At 35.1% G+C, this 12,338-nt stretch overlaps 1 protein-coding gene across 2 annotated transcripts in view; it reads left to right on the top strand.

The window, feature by feature from the left end:
* Window positions 1-6,272, top strand: part of LOC109050205 (matrix metalloproteinase-16-like) — a 56,747-nt gene extending 50,475 nt beyond the window's left edge. For both annotated transcript variants that reach the window (XM_042751555.1, XM_042751556.1), the window contains 3 exons: window positions 1,681-1,831; window positions 1,977-2,092; window positions 4,322-6,272. In XM_042751555.1, coding sequence (XP_042607489.1) covers window positions 1,681-1,831; window positions 1,977-2,092; window positions 4,322-4,650 — 596 coding nt within the window. In that variant the 3' untranslated portion in view covers window positions 4,651-6,272. The remainder of the gene's footprint in view (window positions 1-1,680; window positions 1,832-1,976; window positions 2,093-4,321) is intronic.
* Window positions 6,273-12,338: the final 6,066 nt, after the last annotated feature.

The following is a 12,338-nucleotide window of genomic DNA, read 5'->3' as shown; positions in this document are numbered from 1 at the left end:
GAGGCAGAAATGGGCTTCAATAGTTTTCTCCTAAAATTCTATAGGAGTAGCTGACATACAGTTTAGTAAGGGGTATAACAATAAAATAAACTCATCACATTTGTGATTTTCTTCCCATGGGCTCGTACACAGTGTGTGTGGTCCATGTGGAGGCAAATAAACACTTTTTTTCACACTCATTGCCGGTGGAAAGCAGCACAGAGTGAGGGTCGCTTACACTGACCTCTGAGCAGTTAAGGAGGTCAGAAAGCATGGCCAAATCTGGACATTTAAATGTGTTGTTCTGGATAACGTTGACCTCCAGCCAACATTTACAATAAAACCATCCTGCAATTTCACTTTCACAAATGTACTGGCATAATCACTGAAAAAACACAGACATAAATGAGCAAACACACACACACACACAAGGTTCCAGGGGTCTGCAGTGATCTCTCTCGCACCCTTCGGCCGTGACCCCACTGAGAGGGCCATGAGAAAGACGCAGGTGACGTGACAGGCATTTCCTCCTCCAGAGGAAGAATGACGGGTCTGTTCTCTTCTGACCCCTCGGACTCCAAACAAACCACGAAGGCCCACTGCGCCCCTGCTCTCCTGAAGCACACTGACATTTTAAAGTGAAGGCATTAACAAGCCAGGTCTGAGTAACAGTGGTGGACGTGCGGCCAAAGGCCTGCCCACGGTAATTAAAGGCAAACAGGAAGTGCCTGAACTGTGAAATTGAATGTTTGGTTTTGCTGAAACAGACATTTCTGGAAATGATCAATGTATCAATAACCTCAGTGTCAGATTATCAGTGATTTGAGGCAAGTTTTACTGGTAGAAACAGGAAAAGTGATTATGGTTATTTATTTATGGTTATTGTTCCAATGGACAAAGTTTGTCCATCGTATAAATGTGCATACAGTGGGAATAGGGCTATATATATTTTATTTTATTTTATTTTATTTTATTTTATTTTATACTTAATATGTGTAATTTATAGTAATATTTATAATATGTAATTTATAATATTTATAATTATTTATATTATTGTTAATAATAATTCTTTTTTAATCCGTTTTTTAAAGTATTTATATATTAAGCTATATAAATAATTGTATAATAATACTGCTTTTAATTTAAAATTTAGAGGAAAATAAATAAATAAATGTTTACTGTAATGTTCTCAATAGATTATTACTTTTTTTATAATGTGCAGTACATGTATTTATGTATTTGCTGTTAAATGGCTTAAAATATTTCAACCAAACAGCCATTATGATTCATAAAGTATGCAACAAAATACAGTATAATCAATCAAGGCATATTTTTTCCTCACCGTCATTCACTAAATGAACATCAGCACAATATAAAATAATTTTTGTCAACACTCTTCTACTCAAAAGTCACAGAAAGAAATCACTATGCCATTGATAACACAGACTTCAGGGAATGTACTGGAAAAAAAAGCAATTGAAATCATCACAATATATAATCAATAAATTGTCAAAAATCAGCAAACCCCTCAGCGGTATGTGGAGCCACACTTGAACAAATCAGCAAGTCAAAGAATTTATAGAAACCACGATTTACATTTTCCTTCTTTGACTGAGCTGAATGACAGAACGTTCTCAAAATCGACCCTGGGCTGAGTACTGTAATCTCCTGATTTCTCCTTTGTTCTTGTGCTGTTTCTAGGCAAGCAGTTCTGGGTGTTCAAGGACACAATGCTACAGCCTGGCTACCCGCAGGACATCTCAATGTTTGGAAACGGCATGCCGGCGCAGAGTATAGAGACAGCCGTCTGGTGGGAGGACGTGGCCAAGACCTACTTCTTCAAAGGAGATAGGTATGTGCACACTGCACAGCGTGTGTGTGTGTGTGTGTGTGTGTGTGTGTGTGTGTGTGTGTGTGTGTGTGTGTGTGTGTGTGTGTGTGTGTGTGTGTGCTCGGCCATGTGTGTGTTTTAACTTTCTCTGTTTATCTATATACAGGTATTGGAGATATAATGAAGACTTGAAAATGATAGATCCTGGTTATCCCAAGTCCATCACTGTATGGAAGGGTGTCCCAGATTCTCCTCAAGGAGCATTTGTGGACAAAGCTAATGGTAATTTTATTATATTAAATTATATATTATATATATTTTTCTTTAGGTCCATTGTTCATTCAGAATATAAATTATTTTTTAAATCTACGTAAACTGACAAACACTGTACTGTAATATTTGTAATATATTTTATTGTCATTTTTTATTATCTAGTTTAAGTTGTTGGGCATTTTAAAAAGGTTTTTACGCCTTATACTTGAAAATGTTATCAAAAGTTTAATTATCTACTCATCCTCATGTCGATTCAAATCCAAAAGACTTTCTTTCTTCTATTTGGGATGCTTCTGAACTGCAAAAATGACATAAAAGCTCTGCAAAAATTATCTATATGACCAATGTACCATATTCCAAGTCTTTTGAAATCATTCAGTAGCTTTGTGTGAGGAACCCACCAATATCTAACATCCCTTCTGCCTTGGCTTTCAAACTGAATGCATAGAAAAACTTGAAATATTGTGTTTCATTTCATTTTAAGCCAAGGAACTCCTAAATAAGATCATAACTTGGTATTTTCAGTAGAATTTTTTCAGCTAGTTGTTAGTGCTGTGGTGCTCATGCAGGCGACACGAGTTTGAATCCCGCTTGCAACATTTCCAAACATTGTGTCCTCACCATATTCCCATAATTTGCGGTCGTTTCTCCACTACATTCGTAATAAAAAAGCAACAAAGGCAGAGAAAGAATTTGGAACCCAATTTGGAGCCAACATAAAAAGGGAAAAACCAACAAAGATTCTAAACATATACAAAACTTAAATAAAGACTCGTTAGCGAACTAATTTAGTCTACAAACAGACCATGCAGCATCTAAAATCCTCTTGCATTTGACTCCAAATCTTTTCTGTCCATTATGAAGCAGTGTCATTCTCGTTTACACTGGCCTATTTTCATTCTGCAGAAGAGCACAGTTCTGAAAGGTTGTGTGTTTCGGGGCGAGTGTGAACGTCTCTGGCAGGAGCTCTCGGGGTGGGGACGTCTTGCATGAGTTCAGTCCGTAGCTGCAGGCGCGCAGGTCGACAGCCACACACATGCCATCTGTACCCAGCCCCGCTGCCAGGTTTGCCCGTGGACGTAGACGCTCATCTGAGCGTGAAGGGTGGATTGATATTCCAGGGAAATTGTTTGGCTAACCACACTTTGAAAGTGATTGTGGGCTTTCTTTCAGCCCTGTCTCTGCACGTTACTCAAAAGGCCTCTGTGGGCGAGACAGAGTCGAGAAAATTGACCCTAATTATGTGTCATCATGGCTAGCCGATCATGGGGAGATGGGAAAGGATAGCGTTTTTTTTTTTTTCTCTCTGCGCTCTAGTCCTGCAAGTATCGATGTTACGATAACCCGTGGTCTTATGATAAGCCTTTCAGATCACAATTTTTAGATCACACTGAAACCTTCTTCCAGTCTAGAACATTTTTATTTCCAGGATTAAGAATCTTTGTTCAACAGATTTAGTGGAGAGTGACAGGAAATTAGCAGGGAGATGTGAGATCAAGATTAATCTCAGATTGGAACATGCATCACCCACATGTGCACTATGGCTTAATGTCAATGCCAGTTGGCCGGAACAAACCCAAAAATAGATGACAGGTCTGATGACACTTTGGACTACAAAACAAAACGAATCAAATAAAATAAAATACAAATTTATTTGTCACGTTTTTTTGGTCATTGAAAAAAAAACCTTTTAAATACATTTTACATATATTTATTATATATACTAAATATGAAAAATGAATAGAAAAAATATTTTTAAAAGCAAAAAACAAAACGTTAAATTACATAAAAACATATATTTTGAGAATGAAAATGAGAATGAAAAAAAAAAACTTTTGCCTTGATAGCTACTGTAGCTGATTTAAATTACTGATATTTTTTTTTTTTTTATTGATTATATTTCAGATAAAGGTTTTTTTTTACAGATAAAATAAAGTTTTATTTCAAGTAATAAAATTTATTTTATGGTTTTAATTTTAGTAAATAACCCTAAATCAATTTAAATGCTACAAGTGAATTTAGGCATCACTATATTATAATGTACAGGATGAAAAACAGATATTCACTTTGAGGTTTGCTAAAGTTTATACTTAACAAGACTTACTTGATTAAGTGAGTGTTAGATGACCGCAAAAGTAATCAAAATGTAAAAATAGATGGAAACGCACATGTAAAATTAAATATCCAATTTAAATATAAAAACAACTTATAAATGTATCCTGTGTTGATGCTTTGCAGGTTTCACTTACTTCTACAAGGACAAAGAATACTGGAAGTTCAACAACCACAGGCTGCGGGTGGAGCCTGGCTACCCTCGCTCCATCCTCAAAGACTTCATGGGATGCGACCTCACTCCCATCGACCCCGACATGCAGCCGACGGAGGACGAGGATGTGGTGATTAAACTGGACAATGAAGCCAGCACTGTCAAAGCCATCGCCATCGTCATTCCCTGCGTCCTGGCGCTCTGCCTGCTGGTGTTGATCTACACCGTCTTTCAGTTCAAGAGGAAGGGGACGCCCCGACACATACTGTACTGCAAACGCTCCATGCAGGAGTGGGTGTGAGTTACACGGCCACAAGACATGGTGGCGTAAACACCCTAAACCTGCGGATTTTGGCTCTCGACCCGCGTCTCGCTCAAGGAGAACAGCGAGGGCCTTTGCTTTGATTCCCCCCTCCAGGAGACTAGGGGCGCATTTCCTTCCAAAACTCCCTTCTCTTGTCCCATTGGCCCCGGTGCACCCGCTGTAGGACTTGCGGGATTGCAAGGATCCCATGGTGCATTGCACCGTCCAGTGCCACTGTTTGACGTGGAAATCGCTGATTGCTATACCTTTAGGTTTTACAAGTGCACGCTGAAAACATGAAAAAAAAAAATTAACGAAAATGTCGCAGGAGTCGCGTTTTTTTTACTTTGCGAATTTTCACTTGACTCCGATCTATTTATTTTCAAACCGAAATATTTACGATTCCCTTTAAAGCATCCCAAACCAAATACAGACTCCAAAGAGGATCTTTTTTTCTTATTTTTACTATTTTATTATTATTATTATTATTATTATTCCCTCCCTGCTCTAAATATTTTGCAGTGATATGTAGTGGGGGAAATTTTGACTGTTGTGGCAGTCTGTCTCAAAAACAGGGGCCAAAATATTCTGCAATATTTTAAATTAGCCTTAATTATGGATTGCGTTGTTGCTTTTGTTTCCATTTATTCGTTTGTTTTTAAGCGCCGCTTAATTTGTCCTGTCGGTTCGGCAGTGCAATATTGCTTTGCTCCCTTTGAGATCAATTTGAGACCTCATTTTTGCCAGGGGCCACACTGGAATGGGGCAGGACTCCTTAACCTCTGCCTAACATATCAGTCAAAACAGAGGGAAGACCAAGCCACTGCAACGACAAATACTATATCGCGTTTATTCCGTCCGACGGTAGAATTGCAATGCAAAGGAAGTGCTTGAACCGTTTATCGTGCTTAACGCTCACTCGTTTGGTCGTGTTTACACAGACAGAGATTTGAGAATTCGTTTCTTCCCTTTTTCCGAAAGGTTGCTGTTCGAAACAGAGCATGTCATCTCCTTCGGACTGCCTTGTTTTTAGGTCTGGATGGGATTTGAGAACCTTGATGTTTGAACTAGAACCACCAGAGCAACTCAGGACAGCGCTTGATTCAAAGTGTATGCAAGCCTTCACATCCAGTCCTGTGTCTTTACTATCAACCGAGAAGAAAATCAAGGATATATCATGTAACGTTTCATCATTGCTTGTGATCGGAAGTTTCTGCGAAAGGATCAGACGATTTTTTGTTTTTACGGAGTCAGAACTTTCGGTTCAGTTCAGGTCTTGCAGTCTGACTCTAGATCGGTCCTTTGCATCGAACGGATGTTAGAACATACAGTTATTTGCTTGCATTAGCATTTTTTATGTTTGTTTTTCTTTTTATTTTTTTTATTTTTTTTGGCACATTTGAAATCAAATGGTCTAAACCTCAACTTTAAAGTGGTACTTAAAGTGCTAAGCTGTCATCTGGCACGTTTCTTTAGATGTGAGAAAAAAAAAAAAAAAAACATACATGATCTAAAAGAAACCATATGCGTGTTTCTGGCAAGCAGTGTTTGAATGTGTGTCTGTATTGATGCTAGATTTTTCTTTTTTTCCATTTTTATTGTTTTAAGAAAAAAAAAGGGAAAAAAATGGGACATTCTTCAAATTCATGTACTTCATGACTTGGTTTGGGACGAACCGTCCTGACAGACTTAATAAATTAATCAGTATATGATTAAAATGCCTTTTAGCGCTTTGTTCACATTTACGATACACATATTCAGTCTGGGAAAATATAAACATCTACTCTTTCAACTAACACAAATACTATGGTAATACCATAGTATTTTAGTACGGTAATCATTTAGTACCACACAATATATCAAAACACTATGGTATTACCTTAGTGCCTTTCTTTCACTTACAAAAAAAAATGTACCATGGTATTTTGGACATTTTATCATAGTATGGTATTTGAACATGGTACCATTATACTACTATGGTATTTTAGACATTGTACCATGATACTATTATGTTATTTACTATGGTATTTTGGACATTTTACCATGGTACTAATACCATGGTGTTCTGAACATGGAACCGGGGTATTATGGTATTTTGGACATTTTATCATGGTACTGGTAAATTGAAAATGTACCATAGCACTAACTATTTTACACATTTTACCATGGTATTGCCATGATATTTTATACATGGTATCATTTGACCACAGCACTACTATGGTATTTCTAACACATAACATGGTATTGCCATAGTATTTTTGACTTTTTATCATGGCAATGCCATGGTATTGTGATTATTTAGCACTGTATTAAGGACATGTACCCTATGGAAATACCATGTAAATACAATGATACGAGTTCCAATACCATGATATATCTCAAAAGTACCATAGTATTTCCATCTGATGTACCAGAGTACATTTTGTGAGTGTTCTATCCTCTCTCTTACTCAATGTGTATATGTGTGTATGTATGCATTCGCATGAGTGCATCTGAACGTTTCCCAGAATCCCAGCTGATCAAACACAAGTCAGCTTTAAAGAGCTGAGAGGAAACGGCAATCATTAAATAATCCAGAAAATCGAGTATCATAAAGGTGGTGTGTATCCTGTGGTTATATTTAGCTAGTATGATAAGAATCAGAGCATAAAATATTAGACGGCGGTGGGCAGAGGCATTTAGAACTCGCCAAGTGCAAAAGTAAACAGAGACAGCCGCGGCCCATGTGCATTCTGATTGGCCGTCGGAGCGCTGGCATGGCGGATGAGGTCAGGTCGGGCATCCAACTGCCATCTATGTTCCAATTCAAATCTAGCTCAGCAAAATGACTGCGGCCATGGTTACTGCAAGCATAATGGCTGAGATGAGAGATTAAAGCGGCAAATGACCCGAATTACTGTCTGTGACTGTTTTTTGAACGTTAATCACTCTAAACCGACCAGCAATGTTGATAATAGGGATGTGCGAAACTACATATTTTCAAATTCAAGTACTCGGTGGGTCATCTGAATAACTAGTCAACTAGTTAGGATCAAATGTAAGGCCAAAAGTATCTGATTGCATGTAGACTACCATTCAAAAGTCTTAGGTTGGTGAGAATTTTTTGTGATGGTTATGAAAGAAGTCTCTTCTGTTCACCAAGGCTGCATTTATACAATACAAATACAGTGAAAACTCTAATATTGTGAAATATTATTACATTTTAAAATAACTGTTTTCTATTTAAGCATATATTAAAATGTAATTTTATAATGTAAACTTAGGATTCTGAAAAAAAAAAATTAATAATAAAATGTCAGAATTGTGAGATTTAAACTCAAAATTGTGAGAAAAAAATTGTAAAAACAAATAAACAAAACAAATAATAATTATTAAAAAAAAATTACTTTTTATTCAGTGGTGTAAAAATAAATAAATAAAACAAACAAACAAACCCCACACTTTTGAATGGTAGTGCACATAAACTATGATTTTTATTATTATTATTATTATTAAATTAGTAAAATAATATATTCATCTGACTATAATTTTCTTAAAAGGGGTGAACTTGTTTTTCAATGAAATCAGTGGTGGAATAAATGCAACTAAAGACAATCCCTCAGAGCATTTTATGCTGAAAATCTGACATTAAAATGATAATGCTAAAGCTCAGTGTTCTAAAACGTTCACTGTGAAGTTGTGTCTCGAAATTCATCCCCTTTAAACTGCAACAAAAACATTTAAGCATAAAAAAGAAAAATCTAGTATTTGAACTAATTTTTGGCTGTCTATTGGACGAGCGTGCGACGCGTGTGTTTATTCACTAAGAAGCTAATCTGTCCTTGTGTGTGAACAGTGAGTCTGGTCTCTCTCTGAACGTTTTCTGTCTAGCCGACAGGACTTGTGGTGCTAACTGGACCTACACTGGTGAGCGTCATCCTGTACATTTTTTGGTGCTGTTATTAGTTTAGACATTATGGATTTACACTTGATTTGATGATGGTCCGTGCAGGAGTAATGTATTCACGCTCATGTAGCACTAGTCGTGATGGTGCATGGATTGCTAGTTTAGCGTGTTAAAGGCTCGCATATATTTCCTATGTGTTCTGTGAAGGCCTTAAGCTTCAGCTAAGTCAGGTGTCAAAGGTTGTGCCACCCATTGGCTTCATGTTGGTGCTAGACCCTGATTCGTGTTCACAGGTTCTGTAACTTTAGCAAAGATGAGGTTTTCTGTTTGCTTTGCGTCATGGTATCATTTATTCTCCAGACTAATGTCTCAGTTCCTCCAACTCATTAGCATCTGTGCTAATCTCAATCATCCTCATTGTCATGTGTATCGTCTTGCCATCCTGATTATGTTAAACGATTCCAAATGAAGGAAACAAACGAAGTCTGAAAAACACGTTTATACTTTTTCATTCTGTCTGTAGCCCTGTATTTGTGATGTATCTGTTGACGATCCATTTCATTGATCAATAAACTCATTTGAACATATTTCCCCTGAGCATTTTTGTGTTCATCTACCTGTACCATCATCATGCATCTTCATTTTTACTCTGTTGTGGTTGATTCATTATAATTCCTAGTCCAAACATCACCAAAAACCTGACATATACAATACGCATAAAAATCTAGACTCAAAACTATAAAAAACTCCATCAAAAATATTCACCAAAAAAGGAAATTAAAAAACACTAAACTAAAACAAAAACAAATTAACTTTAACACTAACGTTAAATACAAAAACAATTGTATAAAATAAAATAGAAACAAAAACTCAGAAATTATATAAAATGATAAATTCTGAAAGTATAAAATGAAAAAAAGCTAAAATATTCATTTAAAAATATGTACACACAAAAAAATAGACAGAAAACTTATAAAACTAAAACAGATTACAACTAACAATTACAAACTAACTATGAGCTAAATAAAACAAATAGAAATAAAAACTAAATTCAAAACTATTTTATATGAGAATGTATACATTTTTTTTACAAAAACATTTGCTCAAAAAAATTGTATCAAAAATATTTGCGCTGCACAGACACAGAACAATACACAGAAACTAGAAAACTCTAAAACAAACTAAAACAGATAACAGCATAAAAGCTTACTAAACTAAAACTAATTGACAATAAAAAAATAAACTAAAAAATAAACTATCAAATATTTTATATAATTTTTATAATGTATAAAATATGAATATAAAACCATACTTCTGCATAAAGAAATTAAGGCAATAAGCTTTTCATGATGTTGCCAAATAATTTTCAGGGTATTTTTATGAAAACCTTCCATTTCGTAATGTGATAGATTTAAATAGGCTGTAAATATGTTGCCATAATTACAAAATCCTTTTAATTAAAGTGGTTAGTGTTCTTTTAAATAACATTAGATATGAGATTTTCACAAACATTGATTCATAATGTCTTTATGAGTGTCTCCAGGCAGATGTGCATGGATGCAGCCCAGCTAGGAGCCACAACTGCAGTGAGAGCTCATTATCCTCATTAGTCGGACTGTGCTAAAGTGATTCGAACTGCAGGAAGAAATTAGCTCCATTTCTCAGAATATTGACTTGCTCGTGGGGTTCATTCTACTCTCCACGCCTACTGACTTTTCTGAAATATCACAATATCACTAAGACAAAACAGCAAACACCCACACAGGCTACCAACAGACAGCATAACCTATAGACTCCATACACAAACATAACACACAGGCTGTCAAAATAGCTTACGTCTTATCAAAAACTCTTGCTATGTTTTTTTTATTTGAATAGACTGAACTGCATGACCTACTACTTTTTCCAAAATATGCAGTACAATAAAGAGATTACTGTGGGGAATACTGTATCCAACAATGCAGTTCAAACAAACTGATCTCTTTAATTTCCTGACAAGTAATAATGTAGTCATTTTTTGGAGAGTCAAATGTTTTTGTTGTTGTTGTTTTATTTTGTTTTTTGACAAAACAGGATAAAAATGAATTTGAATCAGTTTAGCAAAAAGATTAGTTCACTGACCCTTTTAGCTTGTTTCTTTATTTTACCAGTAGGTGGCGACAAGTGACTTTTGCAGTTGTTTTTATGCCACAATTCTCCACAAATGAGTCATTGAATCATTTGTTAAAACGATTCAAAAAACACTCCTCATTTACATCCAAAACAAGTCTATAAAATGAATTTGTCTGATTAAAAATCTACTGAGACTCCAAAAAATTGGTTTTAACATCCTGCGAATGACAACAAAGACAAACAAATGCTTTTAACTCAGTTTTCATCTACGATTTGTTCGCTTAAAAGATTTGTTATAAAATCACAACTTGAAGTACTGCGTTCAGCTAGCTTAAGACAGAAATATCGTATCTCGCTCAGAAGGTTTTACAAATTAACAGACATTACAAAAAGTAAAAATATGTAGTAAATTTAATGTCATTCTTGAAAAGTTCCGATTTTTTAAACGGCAACCTGATCTCATGGCAAATCGCACATATTTTACGAGGTGGCTAATCCATACAAATTCGTACAAACTGGCTCGTAGAAATTCATACATTTTGTGAAAAATCTTACATATTTTATGAGGTAGCAAATTCATAGGAATTTATACGAATGACCCCCCCACCCCTCATAGAAAACATATAAAATCGTACAAGTGATTTTGCATGGTTTTGTACGAATTAGCCACCTCGTAAAATACGTACGAGATAGCGTTGGAAATGCATACAATAATTCAATTTTATTTATTTGTATAGCCTTTTTACGATACAAATCGTTGCAAAGAAACTTTACTGAAAATTAAGTTTCTACAATATTTAATAGTAGCTTATCAGTGGTGACTGTCAGTTTCTGTTCAGTTCAACTGTCAATAAAATGAACATAAAGTTTCTGATTTGAACCTGAAAATGCCCCATGGTATTTTCATTCATATACTACACATTTTAGTCATACCGGCTTCATAGATTCAGTTATTATTTTTAATGTATTAATTAAAATTTACATTTATCCATAAGCTTGTTGCATAATAAATATACAGTAATCCCAGCTAACAGGGAGCATTCTCAGAATTCGGCAAATTGGAAGATTCCCTCAAACTTTTCCAGGAACATGGAATGCTCAAAGTTATGTGTTATAAAAAAAAAAAAAAAATGTTCTCAATATGTTATTAAATAAAAAAAAAAAACACAAATAAATAATTTATACATAATTTATGCAAAATTATAAAATGGAATGTTCTCTTACAATTTCGCATAACACAGGGAAAAAATGAAAAATCTGGTCATTTTGAACATTCAGACAACATTCAGATACAATGTTTTATAGTTTAATGGGAACATTAATAATGCAATTAATAGCACTCAATGGAGTCAGCATTTCCTTTTGTTTGTGGAAGGGTAAAATAAAATGTCTGAAAGTTTTCACTCTTTGAACAGAGAAGCTACTATCTCTTCCAAAAATAAGAAAGAAAACGAGTTTACAAACAACTTCCTTAAAACACACAATATAAGGAAGACACAAAAATATATCCAAAGCATAAAATAGCACTTTATATTACTTATTTTGTTATGTTAGTGAGTATATTAGTTGGGTTTTCAAACTTTTTGATGCCAGAGGTTCCCAAGTGTGAAAGTGTGAAAAAAAGCATTGTATTATAAAGTCATGCTGTTTCCTAAATTAAATACTTGACTTTTATGTTGTACTAAAA

Source organism: Cyprinus carpio, chromosome B24 (genome assembly GCF_018340385.1).
Source record: "Cyprinus carpio isolate SPL01 chromosome B24, ASM1834038v1, whole genome shotgun sequence".
Classification (NCBI taxonomy): domain Eukaryota; kingdom Metazoa; phylum Chordata; class Actinopteri; order Cypriniformes; family Cyprinidae; genus Cyprinus; species Cyprinus carpio.
Note: the sequence above shows the minus strand (reverse complement) of the source record. Positions and strands in the feature narration are given on the sequence as shown.